The 17,414-nt window shown below is 43.0% G+C and overlaps 1 protein-coding gene across 1 annotated transcript in view; it reads left to right on the top strand.

Moving 5' to 3' along the window:
* LOC124143444 overlaps positions 1-13,957 on the top strand; it is a 36,879-nt gene extending 22,922 nt beyond the window's left edge. The window contains exons 9-16 of the mRNA XM_048389755.1: positions 2,371-2,657; positions 3,185-3,455; positions 4,336-4,902; positions 5,970-6,064; positions 8,794-8,876; positions 10,178-10,323; positions 11,984-12,076; positions 12,708-13,957. Coding sequence (XP_048245712.1) covers positions 2,371-2,657; positions 3,185-3,455; positions 4,336-4,902; positions 5,970-6,064; positions 8,794-8,876; positions 10,178-10,323; positions 11,984-12,076; positions 12,708-13,348 — 2,183 coding nt within the window. The 3' untranslated portion in view covers positions 13,349-13,957. The remainder of the gene's footprint in view (positions 1-2,370; positions 2,658-3,184; positions 3,456-4,335; positions 4,903-5,969; positions 6,065-8,793; positions 8,877-10,177; positions 10,324-11,983; positions 12,077-12,707) is intronic.
* The last annotated feature ends 3,457 nt before the right edge of the window (positions 13,958-17,414 follow it).

Below are 17,414 nucleotides of genomic sequence, written 5' to 3'. Positions count from 1 at the left end.
TAACGCCGCTTTTAACAGTATTCCAGTCATATCACGGCGTGTCAGCTTAATGTGGGAGGAAAGCCCGAAGTGATGCAGGTCTCAGACGTTTACCACTTCGGTGAAACCCACGAGCACGGGTATGGTGCTGACAAACCTAGAAACATAATCGGGGCGAACCGGGATTCGAACCCACAATCATAGGTTCCTGGCGTGCCCAAGGGACGCAACTCTGCATAGCGAATCGTGGCGCCTTAGACGACTGGGCCACCCGTGCCCCCTAAACCTGAAATGAAGGCGCCTTTTCTATCGAATGATTATTTCCACTCCAAACCAAGGTATGTGGATATTTATGTAATACCAAGATGGTTTTCCAGCAGCATGTCCGGTTACACATGTTGGTGACTAGACAAATACCATTGCGCCTAAAGAGGTTGTTTATTTTATCTTCTCATGGAGCTGAGAATACGTGAATGTATAGGGGTTTGTTTTGTGAGGTGAGGCCAGATTTAACAAATAGAATTCAACTTCTTTAGTCTTCAATATGACGTTGCGGTTCAGTGAGAGAGTGAGTTGGGTTTATCACCGCTTTTAACTGTATTCCAGTTATATCGCGGCGTGTCAGCTTAAAGTGGGAGGAAAGCCCGAAGTAATGCAGGTCTCAGATGTTTACCTCTTCGGTGAAACCCACGAGCACGGGTATGGTGCTGATAAAACCTAGAAACATAATCGGGGCGAACCCCACAAAAATAGGTTTCTGGCGTGCCCAAGGGACGCAACTCTGCACAGCGAATCGCGGCGCCTAAGGCGACTGGGCCACCCGTGACCCCCGTTTCGGTTCAGACGCTCGCACCTTACCAGGGATCATTTCAATGATAAAGGTAGTTACATCTGTACGGAAAAAGTTTAAATCAACATTCAGTCTGTCTTCTTTGTTGCTATACCCGTGAAGACCCGGGGTAGAATAGGTCTTCAGCAACCCATGCTTGCCGTAAAAGGCGACTATGCTTCTCGTAAGAGGCGACTAAAGGGATCGGGTGGTCAGGCTCGCTGACTTGGTTGATGCATGTCATCGTATCCCAATTGCGAGGACCGATGCCCATGATGTCAATCACTGGATTGTCTGGTCCAGACTCGATTGTGTACAGACGTCATATAGCTGGAATATTGCTGAGTGCGGCGTTGAACAACAAATCAATCAATCCAACAAACCACTTAAAGGTCGTGAAACGATATCATGTGTGCTGTCGTATGGGTTATAATGGTGATATCAGTGGACGCGTATTGGTTTTCATTTTGGTTAAGCAACAAGATTCATTTACAAGCGCAAGTAACAGAAATACCCATGTTTCCGGTAAAATAGTGTTACTTCCTTCCTTTCTTCCGATAATGAGTCAAGATTTTTGTATGAAACTCTGTTTTTGGAGCGGGATTATCTTACGTATTTGTTTGTTTGGTAATTAAAGCCGCACAGCTATATTTGTTGATTCGTTTGTTTATTTTTGGTTGAACGCCGCATTCAGCAATGTTCCAACTTTATGGCAGCGGCCTGTAAATAACCGGGTCTCGAGCAGACAATCCAGTGATTGCTATCCAAGCCGTCGGGGAACGATGAGACACAATGACCCAGGTCACCGACTCTCACCACTCGATCCATTCATTCGACTCTTACGATATCCAAGAAGCTGACACGCCGTGATATAACTCACTCACTCACACAAACTGTTTTCCTGTCCCATTTTATATACTCAAGGATGAATCATGTAACATGTTTCTACCAAGCATGCATTTTAAATAACACCTTCACCAAACTCGTAGTATTGCTATTTCTTAGGGGTGTAGTAATGACACTTTGATCCAGACGTACACTGTCAAGGGTCTCAGTGTCAGAGCCATGACAAACGTAAATATAATAATCTGTAATGACACAGGAATGACACGATTCAGCTAAATGTTCTTTCAGGCGGCATGCTATACGGAAATCCAAAGATTTTTAATGAAATGGGTTGGACATCGTGTCAGAAGTAGGTGGTTTCGGAAATCCTAACTCATTTGAATACGTCATATCAGAACATATGAACGTGGGGGAGTCGTGTTGGAGAACACCCTTCCCAGATATATGTCAAACACCCTCTTTAATTAACCACAGCAAGTTTTGCTTCCAGGCTCCGTAGGTATTTTCTCTGTGCCCCCAGGTGACCATCTTATGTCCTGAGGCTATTCATATGATGACCCTACCATACCCTCTTGTTCAAACTCAAAGGTTATCATTCCATCTTTGTCGGCCTCATCATTGAAAGGTAGCCAACCTTAAATAGGGCTACATCCCGAATTTTCATCTTTGTCAGGTGGAGTTTCTCCAGAACGGTCGTACATGCTCAGTTAGTTGATACCTGACTGTAGACCCGATACTGAGTCGTGACAGCTTGGGAGGAAAGATGTTTCGCTTATTCATCTCGATCGCGCTGTTGGGTCTTTTGCAAGCCCAAACACAGGATCAGACTCTAGTTCCAGGTTCATATGGGCCTGAAGTGGTGCAAGCAGTGGTTAATAGAGTCCGAGAGTCGTGTCTGTTCCAAGATGACAAGTTGTTCCTCAGACGCCTGGCCTATGTGGCATCACAAGATGGCAAAGACGCCAAGACCTACAGACCAGGCTACGATGGGGGCATATGGCAGGTAGAGTACCTTCCTTTGTATATTGGAACACGGGTTGTCTAAGGCGCCACAATTTACTGTGCAGAGTTGCGTCCACTTGGCACGCCAGATACCTATGGCTGTGGGTTCGAATTCCGGTTCGCCCCGTTTATGTTTCTAGGTTTGTCAGCACCATACCCGTGCTCGTGGGTTTCATCAAAGTGGTAACCACCTAAGACCTGCATCACTTCGGGCTTTCCTCTGACCGTAACCTGACACGTTGAGATATGACTGGAATATTGTTCAAAGCGGCGTTGAACCCACGTAACTCGCTCAATCCTTTGTATCATGTTACATACACTTCTCACACGAAACTTTACACGAAAACGAACAACATCCATATTATGGAAAATATTTAAGTTTCGTTTAAGGATGGCACTATTAATATTAATTTTTAAGATCGAAATTAACCAAGAAAATAAACATTGATTCTATAAGGTGTAGATGATAAATAAATCTTGTAAATATAATATTGTTTGAGTATTTGTATTATTCCCGATAACTCCCAGATCGACCAGGACAAGTTCAACATGATCAAGAACACTGGCACCCTGTTCTCGGACGTCAGTTCGCAATTTGCCATCGACTGGAGCACTGTTCAGTGGTCAGATCTCAGAAAGCCTCTGTACTCCGGGCTCGCTGCTGCTCTCTACCTGTCTACCATTAGCGAACCCCTCCCACAGGGTGTGGAGAAGCAAGGCTCCTTCTATGGGAAATACTTCTTCGTTGATCCCCATGCTGCAAACCTGTTTTACAAAGGCTCTAAAAGTTTTGATATCGGTAATAATTTGCTTTCGCTACGATTTTGATTTTGACTCAAAATAATTTGTTATTTTAAGTATGTATATATTGTAACATGAGCATACACAATATGTCATGTGATCACGTATGTATGATTTTGTTTTATTTGTTTGTTGTTAAACGCCATACTCAGCAATATTCCAGCTATATGACGGCGGCCTGTTAATAATCGAGGCTGGACAAGACAATCCAGTAATTGACACCATGAACATTGAGCCACGCAATTGAGATACGATGACATGCAGCAACCAATGCAGCGAGCCTGCGTTGCTTAACACCTATTCTAACCCGGAGATTCACGGGTCTAATGTATGAAGTCAGTTAGGATTGACATAGGCGGTTAAATTAAAACTAGCAATACAGTCTTGTTTGAGGCAGCATTAACAAATTCAATCACCGTCACGTGTCGTCTTAATGTAAGTGATTGTGTAAGTTCGGTGAAAAGCCGTCATTGTATCACGGCGTGTCAGCTTAATGTGGAAGGAAAGGACGTATATATGGTGACTGATCAAGGATCATATTCAAATCAGCGGACCCTTTTACGTCCAAGGGAAACAACTCTGCAAAGACATCAGACCAACCGCGTTCCACTCTCTAGATAATCCAGAATCCAAAGAAAATCTACAAAAGCAGAGTTCAAGACTTTATCACGAGAAAGCGTTTATGAATCACAATCAAATAGTGATGATAAAGTGTGCATACCCTGCGCCTGTCATAAACACATGCAAAGGCAAGTCAAGTGTTCACAAGAAAGTTAACGAAATGAATTCATATCTACATTAGTGATAATGTTTAGTTATCTCTTGTTTTTATTTCTCTTTTATTCCTCACATTACTTATTACTATATGTTATTTCCAGTCTGTGCAAGAACTAACCTTGATCTCGCTTTCCTGGTGGATGCCTCGTCTAGTCAGTCTCCGGAGGATTTCGAAAGTGCCAAAAAGTTTGCACATGAAGTCGTCGACAACTTTCAAATTGGCACAGATGATGTCCGCGTTGCTTTCGTGACGTTCAGCACCGGCTTCAAATCCCAGTTTGACTTCAAGCAATACAGCGACAAAGCTGCTCTCCAGAAAGCCATTGATGGCATCGTTATGGACAATGGGGAAACAGATACCAATCTAGCTCTGAACTACGCTTCTGGAAACCTCTTCACGCCAGCCATGGGATCCAGAGACGGGGCGTCTAAAGTGATAATCCTTCTGACAGATGGCCAGTCGAGTTACCCGTCGAAAACCCTTTCTGCTGCTTTGGGCGTACGCAGCAAAGGAATCACCATTTTCGCCATTGGTGTAGGCGACGGCATTGACAGCCAAGAACTGAGAAGTGTTGCTAACAAGCCCTACTGTACCCATGTGATAGAGCTGAAAGGCTACTCCGACCTTGGCGCTCTTGTAAGCCAAATTCAGCAGGTGTCCTGTTTAGGTAAGACTTAATCGTTACAATTGATTTAATTCTAATCAATTAATTGTTCTCTGTTTTTCCTTTTGTTTTTTCCACATTCTCGTAAAGGATAATATTTTACAGCTGATGAAAACATAAACACGTTATAAACACCCTCAGGATTATGTCAGACAGATGGTTCCCTTTATTAACATAGATCAGCACTGTTACCATCAGCAACACAAACCATGAACCGCTTTTGTGTATTTTCGTCCTCAAAACAGTTGGTTGATAGTTTGTCTGTACCACGACTGATACTTGTCTTTGTCTGTACAAAGACTAAATACATATGGTCACGTACCCATGACACTGCATAAATCTCGGTCAGAATAGCAGCAGGCCAAGATACAGGTTGCCATCTTCAATATCTAAGGTAACATAAATTCGGCCAAATGAAGTTTGTGTTCACTTCGTCTTATAACATTAGAAACCGATTAATACAAGGTTTAGAAAACCACCATTATTTTGGGGGAGAACCTGGGTTTGAAAACATATTTTTCAATTAGTGAAAATGAAGTCGTTGGTTTTTTTTCTCTCTAAAAGCAAACAACTAAAAAGTATCTATTTTTATAAAACTAGAGGTAGAAGTCCTGCTCAGAGTACCTGTAAAAACCATACTTGAAATATTAAATATACACAGAAGGGTGTAAGGTAGCTATCGGACCGTTCGTGGTCACGTGCTACTTTGTATCTTCCAGTCTTTTAGTGTCTCTCGATGGTTTCCTTCACACGAAGGAACACGAAAAGTCCTGACCAATTCTCTGTACTTAAGCTACACCCTCACAGTTGCACCACGCCGCCATGTAAGCGCAATAATATTGAACTCGATGTTAAACCCCATTTCGCCGCACCTTAAAGTCCTCTATGTAATCTCAACCAATGTCCAATTCATGATAGAAAACCTTGCGTTTGCTATTATGTTTGGGCATAGCCGAAAGACACACAGTTTAACGCATATTTGTTGTTTTGTGTAACAATATTTGAAAAGACAAACTCATTTTCAAATTACAATGCCAAAATAATTAAATTTCGTCAATTTTAATTTTCAGCACCAGCTGTTCTGAGTCCAGGCACCTATAAGTATCCTTGCTCGAGTGGCGGTCTGTACCAGATCTTTACCAACGGGTCCCTGGTACAAGTAACGGTAGGTGGAACCATGTGGGGATTCCGGGTCAGAAGAGGTCCCCGGTACATGTTTCTTGTCGTAATAGCCGATTAGTCCCGTACCTCATGCTAGTCGTAACCAATTACTAGTCCCCGGTACATGCTAGTCGTAATAGTCGTTTAGTCCCCGTACCTCATGCTAGTCGTCATAGCCGATTGGTCCCCGTACCCCATGCTAGTCGTAAAAGCTGATTAGCCACCGTACCTCATGCTAGTCGTAATAGCCGATTAGTCCCCGTACCTCATTCTAGTCGTAATAGCCGATTGGTCCCCGTACCTCATGCTAGTCGTAATAATCGATTCGTCCCCGTACCTCATACTAGTCGTAATAGCCGTTTAGTCCCAGTACCTCGTGCTAGTCGTCATAGCCGATTGGTCCCCATACCTCATGCTAGTCGTAATAGCCGACTAGTCCCCATACCTCATGCTAGTCATAATGGCCGATTGGTCCCCCGTACCTCATGCTAGTCGTAATAGCCGATTGGTCCCCATACCTCATGCTAGTCGTAATAGCCGACTAGTCCCCATACCTCATGCTAGTCATAATGGCCGATTGGTCCCCCGTACCTCATGCTAGTCGTAATAGCCGATTGGTCCCCGTACCTCATGCTAGTCGTAATGGCCGATTGGTCCCCATACCTCGTGCTAGTCGTAATAGCCGATTGGTCCCAGTACCTCATGCTAGTCATAATCACTGACTAGTCCCCATACCTCATGCTAGTCGTAATAGCCGATTGGTCCCCGTACCTCATGCTAGTCGTAATGGCCGATTGGTCCGCGTATCTCATGCTATTCGTAACCACCGACTAGTCCCCGTACCTCATGCTAGTCGTAATAGCCGATTGGTCCCCGTACCTCATGCTAGTCGTAATGGCCGATTGGTCCGCGTATCTCATGCTATTCGTAACCACCGACTAGTCCCCATACCTCATGCTAGTCGTAATAGCCGATTGGTCCCCGTACCTCATGCTAGTCGTAATGGCCGATTGGTCCGCGTATCTCATGCTATTCGTAACCACCGACTAGTCCCCGTACCTCATGCTAGTCGTAATCACTGACTAGTCCCCATACCTCATGCTAGTCGTAATAGCCGATTGGTCCTAGTGCCTCATACTAGTCGTAACCACCGACTAATCCCCGTACCCCGTGCTTGCCGTTATAGCTGATTGGTCCCCGTACTTCATGCTATTCGTAATAGCCGATTAGTTCCCGTACCTCATGCTAGTCGCAATAGCCGTTTAGTCCCAGTACCTCGTGCTAGTCGTAATAGCCGATTGGTCCCAGTAGCTCATACTAGTCGTAATGGCCGATTGGTCCCCGTACCTCATGCTAGTCGTAATAGCCTATTGGTCCCAGTAGCTCATACTAGTCGTAATAGCCGATTGGTCCCCGTACCTCATGCTAGTCGTAATAGCCGATTGGTCCCCATACCTCATGCTATTCGTAATAGCCGATTGGTCACCTTTCCTCATGCTAGTCGTAATCACCGACTAGTCCCCGTACCTCATGCTAGTCGTAATCACCGACTATTCCCCGTACCTCGTGCGAGTCGTAATAGCCGATTGGTCCCCAAACCTCATGCTAGTCGTAATAGCAGATTAGTCCCCGTACCTCATGCTAGTCGTAATAGCCGATTGGTCCCCATACCTCATGCTAGTCGTAATAGCCGATTTGTCCCAGTACCTCATGCTAGTCGTAATAGTCGATTAGTCCCCGTACCTCATGCTAGTCGTAATCACCGACTATTCCCCGTACCTCGTGCGAGTCGTAATAGCCGATTTGTCCCCAAACCTCATGCTAGTCGTAATAGCAGATTAGTCCCCGTACCTCATGCTAGTCGTAATAGCCGATTGGTCCCCATACCTCATGCTAGTCGTAATAGCCGATTTGTCCCAGTACCTCATGCTAGTCATAATAGTCGATTAGTCCCCGTACCTCATGCTAGTCGTCACATCCGATTGGTCCCCGTACCTCATGCTAGTCGTAATAGCCGATTGGTCCCGTACCTCATGCTAGTCGTAATAGCCGATTAGTCCCCGTACCTCGTGCTATTCGCAATAGCCGACTGGTCCCCGTACCTCATGCTAGTCGTAATAGCCGATTAGTCACCGTATTGTTGTTACGGTGAGAAGCATGAATACCAAATGAAGTTGACTCTGACCGGAAAGGAATTTTTCAAATAAATAAAGCAACAGAACCCTTTCCATAGCCAATAGAAAACTCTGCACAAAGCAGAGTCGATTGTACTATTCCGACTATATCAGGAGCATGTGTTTATGAATCACTATCAAGTAGTAATGATACCAAGTGTTCGCGAAAAGGTGAGCGTATCCTGCCACCCTACCCGTCACAAACACATGCAAAGGCAAGAGAATTGTTGACCCGACAAAACACGGGAAATATTGTACAAGTCAAATTAGGGATTTGCATCAGACATCATTTTTGTCACTGATGCGTCAAATTTTGAAACGTCCTCTACACGTGTACCATAAAACGTTTTGAAAGCTTTACTGAGGCCTTGAATGTTTTGTGACCTTGATCAAACAACTTCTGAGCAAGAGTCGTATGACGCTCTTTGAAATCTTTATGTGAAACCCTGTCAATGCGGACGGTCGTGTAGAAACACAACCTTCTGGTCCAAAGATGGTGGACCTGTCTGCGAGGATGGAGATGCCGGACTGGTAGTGATTCTCCCGTGGAATGTTTCAGATTGACGTTACAGATGGTATGGTGGATATCTATGGATCGTTGAATAATCCAACTCCCAACCTCGCCGGTAGTGACTTTTTCAGGTAAAGTTTAGGGTTTTTCATTGTGTAAATGTTCAAGGTTAGTAGGTAATACACACGCAAGCACACACACGCACACACACACGCCACATATATCACACACAACACACATCTCACACACCACATATCTCACACACACACCACCCATTTCTCTCACTCACACACTCACCACACATACACACACACCACTCACACACACCACACATCTCACACACACACACACGCCACATATATCACACACAACACACATCTCACACACACACCACCCATTTCTCTCACACACACACCACACATCTCACACACACATCTCACACACACACACACGCCACATATATCACACACAACACACATCTCACACACCACATATCTTACACACACACCACCCATTTCTCTCACTCACACACTCACCACACATACACACACACCACTCACACACACCACACATCTCACACACACACACACGCCACATATATCACACACAACACACATCTCACACACACACCACCCATTTCTCTCACACACACACCACACATCTCACACACACATCTCACACACACACACACACGCCACATATATCACACACAACACACATCTCACACACAAACCACACATATCTCACACACACACATGCACAACACATCTCATACACACATCACACACTCACCACACATCACACACAACACGCACACACACCACACATCTCACACACACATCACACACACCACACATCTCTCACACACACCACACATATCTCTCTCTCTCTCACACACACACACACACACACACAACAAAAACAACATAAAGTTCACTTGCAAAACATATATATGTATCTCTATTATTTGACATCCCGATTTTCCGGAAGCCCCCCGCTTTTAACAGTATTCCAGTTGTCACGGCGTGTCAGCTTAATGTGGGAGGAAAGACCGAAGTGATGCAGGTCTCAGACGTTTACCACTTCGGTGAAACCCACGAACACGGGTATGGTGCTTACAAACCTAGAAACATAATCGGGGCGAACCGGGATTCGAACCCACAATCATAGGTTTCTGGCGTGCCCAAGGGACGCAACTCTGCACAGCGATTCGCGGCGCCTTAGACGACTGGACCCACCGTGCCCCAAAATGAACTGAGAGCCATACAGTTATTTATTTACTTAATGAGAACATAATTGATGTAATTGTTATGACACTCTTCTTCCACACGTTCTCTTATGAGACATCATTTGATCTATTGATCTAGTGTCAAAATAGTTTGAAAATTATAAACCACTCTGATTCATTACAACACAACTCCTTTGTTTTCAGCAATTCAGTGCTTAGTGCAGCGTCTGTGGTTCTGATCGACCAGGAACTGAAGCCACTGTACCTCAACATCACACCTACAGGGCCGCCGAACGGCTGCACCGGCAGCTACACCATTAAGATCGGCAACGTTGAGAGAGTCAACCCAAGTAGGTTGAATTACACGAATTCCTAAAAGAACAGGTAGAATATATAAGCCACAGCTGTAGTCTCGACATGGAATTACTTGTTTGTTTGTTTGTTTGTTTGCTGTTTCACGCCACACTCAGCAACATTCCATCTATATGACGGCAGTGTGTAAATAATTGAGTACGGGCTAGACAATCAAGTGATTGACATCATGAGCATCGATCCACGCAGTTGGGATACGATGACATGCATCAACGAAGTCAGCGAGCCTGACCACCGAATTACCTCAGTCGCTTTTTTAGAAAAGCAATGGTTGCTGAAGACGAGTTACAACCCGGATGTTCACGGCGGTTTATGGAATATGATTTTTAAGAGCTGACCCATATGTGATTTCAAGTTAAAGATTTTGAGCGTTGATTTTAAAGCTGTAAATTTCATTTAAAACCAATCACCTTGTTATACAGGTATAGAATCAGAGTTCGGAACAATTAAATTGCAAACACCATTGGTTTACCTCCACACTAAACATGAAAAATTAAGTGCGACCTCTTGGTCATAGCGAAAGTGATGAGTGATTTGATGAGTTACAAGGACGAATTAAGAGATCAATGAATACTGGTTGTATCCGCATATATGTTTTCCTTTAAAAACCCAAACCATAATTTATATACTATATAATACCTAACCCCTGTAAGTCAAAATCATCCAGAAATCGCTCGGGTCCCAATTCAAATAAAAGATATCTTATCTACAATTAGACTACCTCAAGAAGTAGTGAGTGAGTTTGGTTTAACCCCGCTTTTAACAGTATTCCAGTTATGGTGCTTACAAACCTAGAAACATAATCGGGGCGAACCGGGATTCGAACCAACAATCATAGGTTTCTGGCGTGCCAAAGGGACGCAACTCTGCACAGCGAATTGCGGCGCCTTAGACGACTGGGCCACCCCTGTCCCCTCAAGAAGTAGAATGAAGACATACACATGGATACTATGTCTTATGGACAATGTGGATCGTGTCATTAGGATGTAGCATTGGTGTTTCACAACGCAAATGGTACAAAGTTAAATTGTTTATCTCTGAGACATTATTTCTACATTTGCAACCATTGCAAAATGAATGGGATGGTATAATGAAATTACATTGACTGAAAAATGTTTTTTTTTTGGATTTGGATCCCGGTAATCTTTCGGACTTTTCAAAGCAGATGAATACTTACTTGTTTAGCCTTATTTCGCTGCGTGAAAAACGTGTGCAATTAAAAAAAGAACCGCATGCTGCTGACATGGTTTCATGACGTCGTCGCATTATAGAGTGGATTACGTCAGATCTTATGATGACGTCATGTCTGCCTCGTAACTTCGAGAGTCCATTTATTGAGAACGATTCAGAGTGAGTGAGTATGGTTTTACGCCGCTTTTAGCAATATTCCAGCAATATCACGGCGGGGGACACCAGATATGGGCTTCAAAAATTGTACCAATGTCGGGAATCGAACCCGGGTCTTCGGCGTGACGAGCGAACGCTTTAACCACTAGGCTACCCGACCGCCCCAGAACGATTCAGAAAATGAGAGATAACAATTGTATTTTACAAGGTCACAAATAAAAAACACATAATACTCATCTTCTAAGTTACATACTTCATCAAATGTTTTCATTTTCAACATTGTTTTTTCAGATGTTAAAGTTACATGCATCGAGCATGACGTCACTACAGCCTGCTCTGTGGCCAACATATACGAGCATCTGTACCACTACCAACAACCACCCTGTAAGTAGTTGTACCTGAAGTAGTATAGAAGCAACGTCATCATGTTCTTTCAGTCTAAGACTAAAGTGTGCTGGTTGAAGATAATCCCCATAGATTTAAAAAAAAATGTTTTATCAACGTATACGGTGCATGTTTAGTAGTAGTAGTAGTAGTAGTAGTAGTAGTAGTAGTAGTAGTAGTAGTAGTAGTAGTAGTAGTTCACAATTTATGGTGAAATGTATAATATTTTCAAGCCTTGAAGGGAAAATACATTTAAGTTTCGGGGAAAGGAGTACTTGATTTATTGCTAGAAACAATATAGATTTTTTACCACTGCTTCACAAATTCACCCGTTTTCACTGAAAAGAAGGGACTGACATTACATATTTTCAGAACATCCTCTCCTTTTTCTCCGGTACAACCTGACGCCAAATTATTTCTACAGTGTTTGGCAAATGATTCACCTCCATCCTTTTCCAATCAGTATCAGGACGATGTCAAGGATCGAGGAGAACTTCAGACTTCAGTCTGTCACACAGCGGCACATAATCAGTCTTACAATACGTAGTTACAGCCATCGCTGTTGACCTAGCAGTTTACTCAGTACGTCAAACATATTGAAACTGATCCATGGTTGCTATTCTTTTGACAGACAACTTCATCAATCCCTGTACACCTGGAAAGCCTGGCTATATGATTCACCCATTCGACCAGACCAAGTTCCTCATCTGTGGGCCAACCGGAATCGTCTATGTCTTCCAGTGTGACCCCCATTACGTATACGACCCATCCATCATGGACTGTATCCCCGGAGAGCCGAGTACGCAAGCCCCCACAACGACGCCAACAACCACCCCCGCACCCACCATCAAACCCACATCCCGTGTGACAGAGGTCCCTCCTGGCACAAGCCCTTGCAACGCAGGCACGAAGGGTCAGTTCTTCCCTTACCCTCCCAATCCTGCTAAATACATAGACTGTTCCAACTGGCCCCATTACGGCTACATCAAGGACTGCGACAAGGGAACATACTGGGACCAGAGAGACCTCACCTGTACATTCAAAGATGTCGTGATTGATCCAACCACTAACACGTTCGACAAGAATGTTCCTAACCCATGTCGAAATCCTATGAAGCAAGGGGATCTGTTCTACTACCCCCACCCAACGGATGTGCACATGTACATCCACTGTGATCAATACGGCGACGCCTTTGAGAAGCACTGTCCAGACAAGCAGTTGTGGCGTCAAAAGTTACTCCAGTGCGTGCCACAAGGACTCATAGTTGGTTAAATCTTCTCTTTTAATGTTAGGCCATGAATAAAAGTTGTTTCTATCCAGGGCCCACTTGCGCACAAAGCGATCTTAGCGCTAAGACTATCGTACGCCTATGTTAAAGTATGGGAGTTATGATCATCTTAGCGCTAAGATCGCTTTGGGCGAGTGGGCCCAGAAACGTATTCGTAATGGCCACATAACCAGACTTTTCTTGCATATATTTCGCAGTGGGCAGAAAGTCAAACAGCCATTATAGTGGGAAGGGAAGACAACTCTTCTGCTATAATCCGGGCTATATCAGGCTTGATTTTCATACACATAATTCACTGGACAGAAAACAAAACGTATTGTAGCCCTGAAAAAAACATCGTCCACACCTCACGTTGAGGAGAACCATTTGGGATTTTCATTGGCTGTTAGTCTGTGCTCCCCGAAAATAGTCCCCGAAAATTTGTAATAGACAATGATAACTATTTGGCAGAAAATCTTTGGATTGTTGTTCTTACATTTAAACTGTGACAATGTTAGTTCATTTTCTTGATAACCAGATTTAATGTTATGTATGTCGTTCAACATTGACCACAATGTTTAAACCTGACTATGTAATAAACAGTTTCCTTTGAAGTGGTACTCTTATTATCATTATGTTACACTGAGCTTTCCATCGCAAGCCTGTTAAATTAATTATGGCCTTCTGTGTTTTGAAATGTGAGATTGATTAGAAACGTCGTGTTTTGATTTAGAGCCGAAAGCTTTGATCAGTGGTGGGAAATACAGGAATATTAGTAATGTCTGGTATTCACCAGACTTATCAATGTTCCATACATTCATATCACAGCTGACACATGACGAGGCTACACACATGGTGAGGTGAGGTGAAATTGGGTTTAACGTCGCGTCCAAGATTATTGCACTTATATAGCGACGTGCATGCAAGTGTATGTGTGTGTGTGGCTGCTTGTACTAGTCCGAACTGATGCCGATTTATAGTGCTAGCTCACTGAGATACCATGCCGCAGTTTAACATGAATACCCCACTCAGACACAGTATACTGACTCCGAGCCGACCAGTCCTTGTTTTAGCCCCTTAATGCCGAGCGCCAGACAGGGTAACAACAAGTACAATCTTTTAACGTCTTTTTGTATGACGCGGCCCGGGATCGAACCCTGGACCTTCCGCTCTCCGGGCGGACGCTCTACCACAAGACCACGGAGGCGGTCCTACACACATGGTAAATAGCAAACCTGAGTTTCTGTGCGACAAGCGAACGCTTTAGGTTACCCAACATTCAACACATAGATCAAAGAACAGTTGAGCACTTAATATTCTGAATAATTTCTGCATTGGATTTACTGAGCTCTGAAATACAGTTTTGGGAACATCAATACGCGCTGGTGAAAAGATAAACTTTAAAATATTGCAAAGTGTGTAAAACGTTGAAGAAGATAATCGTATTCTTGTTTGAATTTACTTCTTGATAGCTATAAAAAAATACATATTCATATATTCAGATGATATAGATAAAAATGACAAAACCTTTTCGATATTCCTAAGCAATAAGATTGTACGATTCCGACTATATCAGGAGCATGTGTTTATGAATCACCATAATGTTTTATCACAAATTCTTACCTCAAGGATGTAATACTAGATCTAAGCACAATTGTATTTAGTACGTGTGACTTTATGTTTACACTGTCAGCCATACAACAACCAGCTGTATCACGGAATAAAATAGTTCCTCAAAGAGAGGTGACATGAGCGTATGTATGCACAACTTGCTCTTCAGAAATATCTGACACAACACATGTATTCTAATAATATCACTATTAAATGAGAAAAAATCGGTTAAAAAGTACCTCAGTAAGTCAGTCACAATGAAAGCGCGTCGTAATACACTTACATCAAGTACAAGACGTCAAAATGGCCGACAGGATAAACGTGACGGGGGAGATTTCGGAAGTTGTTAATGAACCTGTGGCGGTTACATGTTTTAGTCATCATAGATCAATGGCCGATCACTGAAAGGTGAATAAAGATGTGTCAAATAGACACTCAGGTAAATTCACACATTGCCGTTGACTGTCACTGTCAGCCTTGAAACGGATAGAGTCGATACTACGATAGTTTGGATGTGCATTTCTTCTTTTTGTTCACTAGGATGAGTCGTTGCGAGGATACTCGTAAACGATCGTGCAGTCACACCCTCACGTTTCTCAATGTATACTAAAACGCTGAGTTCAAGATTAAATGGTCTAAAATGATCTGAAAGAACGCTTCTGTATGTATTCGTGCTGTGGAGTTCCCGAGTGTTTCCCCAGCCATGTGGAAGTAGTCCGCCAGTGTTATCCTGCCCTAACACAGGCGACCGTCACAAACACATGCAAAGCCAATTGTTAACATGAAAAAAACACGGGAAATTATGTTAAAAAATAGGAAATTGCAAGGGACATATTTTTTGACATCAATGCATCAAATCTGGAAATGTTCTCCACATCTCTATCACAAAAGATTTCAAAACTTCACAGAAGCCTTGAATGTTGTTACCTCGATCAAACAACTTCTGACCATGAGTCATATGGCGCTCTTTAAATATTGGTGTAAATAGTATGAAAGTTGACTATTGGAAAGTTCATAGTGGGTAAAGTCAGTGCGTCATCCTTCTTCCAATACAGTCTTGTGGAGAGTGTTTTGTTACTCTGAATCCTTATGCATGGTTCTAAATATGAAACAGATGAGGAGGACTCACTTAGTGTCCATTGGAATGCCTACCTCTTGCCAAAATGACTTACACCCAACATGTTAAATAGAGGTTTTCAATGAGGCAGTACAGTGTTTCATAATTCATGTTTTCTCAGTAAACTTCAGATGGCATTTGCTTTCATTTTTAACAAATTGTCCATGGCCTCTAAACATAGATATGCAATTCTACCTACAGGGTCACCACGTTTTGCAACAAAAGCCCCATGGATCAAGGAATGTCGATTTCCTTAAGTTTGTCATGTTGAATAGTGGTGCACGAAGTTGAAAAATGAAATGTTTTGACATAATTCTTTTCTGAGATTGTAAAAAAATCAAGAAAATCCTTTGGGTATTAATTCCGCTTATCTTAAATACTTTCTATAAAGAAAGTTCTTCCTTGGTTGTATTGATGATTATTGTTAATCTTTGAGACAGGGATTTGGTGGTACATTTCCTTGACCCAGCAATGCATCTCTCTTTGTACAGACTGTGGATGACCTCTGGCTGGGACAGATTTGGTTTATTCCAATTCTGTTCCTCTTTTTCAGTTTATGCATTCTACCAATGACAACATCACGCACTGACTTAACTCACTATGAATGTCATTCAACAGGTTCCTCTTCGCTTTCGGCCATTTTCTGGACATATGCTTCGAAAGCATCCATAATGATTTTAAAGTTGTGATCCCAAATGGTAGGAGACTGCTCGCGATATTTTGAGCAACGATACAAACCAAACAGTGACCCGCAATGAACCAAGTCACCGAGTCTGAACACTCGAGCAATTAAGTCGCCTCTTACGATATCCAGGAAGATGACACGCCGTGATATAACTGCGTTAATTCCCAGCACAATGAATCATTCAGGTAATGATCATTACCTAGTTTATTTTAGTTACATGAAGAAACTGTTTTCTTGTCTTCCGCTGTCCTATTTTGTTTATTCAGGGATGAATCATGCAATATAATCCTACCGAGCATTCACATTAAAAAAGACCTACACCCAACTCCACGTCGTATTTCTATCTCCAAGCGGCGCAGTAATATTACTTTGATCTAGGCGTTCACTGTCAAAGGTCTCAGTGTCGGAGCCAAGGTATACGTTTCCACAACCATCTGTAATGAGGCAAGGTTGACACGAAGTCAGCTAAATGTTCTTTCAGGAGACAAGATATGCAGTGTTTTTTTAAATAAAATGGTCTTGACATCTTGTCAGAGGTAGGGGGTTTCGGAAATCCTAACACATTTGAATACGTCATATTGGAACATATGAACGTGGGGGAGCCATGTTGGAAAAGCACCCTTCCCAGATATATGTCAAACACCCTCTTTACTTAACG

This window comes from Haliotis rufescens, unplaced genomic scaffold, assembly GCF_023055435.1.
Source record: "Haliotis rufescens isolate VD_foot unplaced genomic scaffold, xgHalRufe1.0.p SCAF_8, whole genome shotgun sequence".
Classification (NCBI taxonomy): domain Eukaryota; kingdom Metazoa; phylum Mollusca; class Gastropoda; order Lepetellida; family Haliotidae; genus Haliotis; species Haliotis rufescens.
The sequence above is the reverse complement of the archived record's forward strand: the minus strand, read 5'-3'. Positions and strand labels throughout refer to the sequence as shown.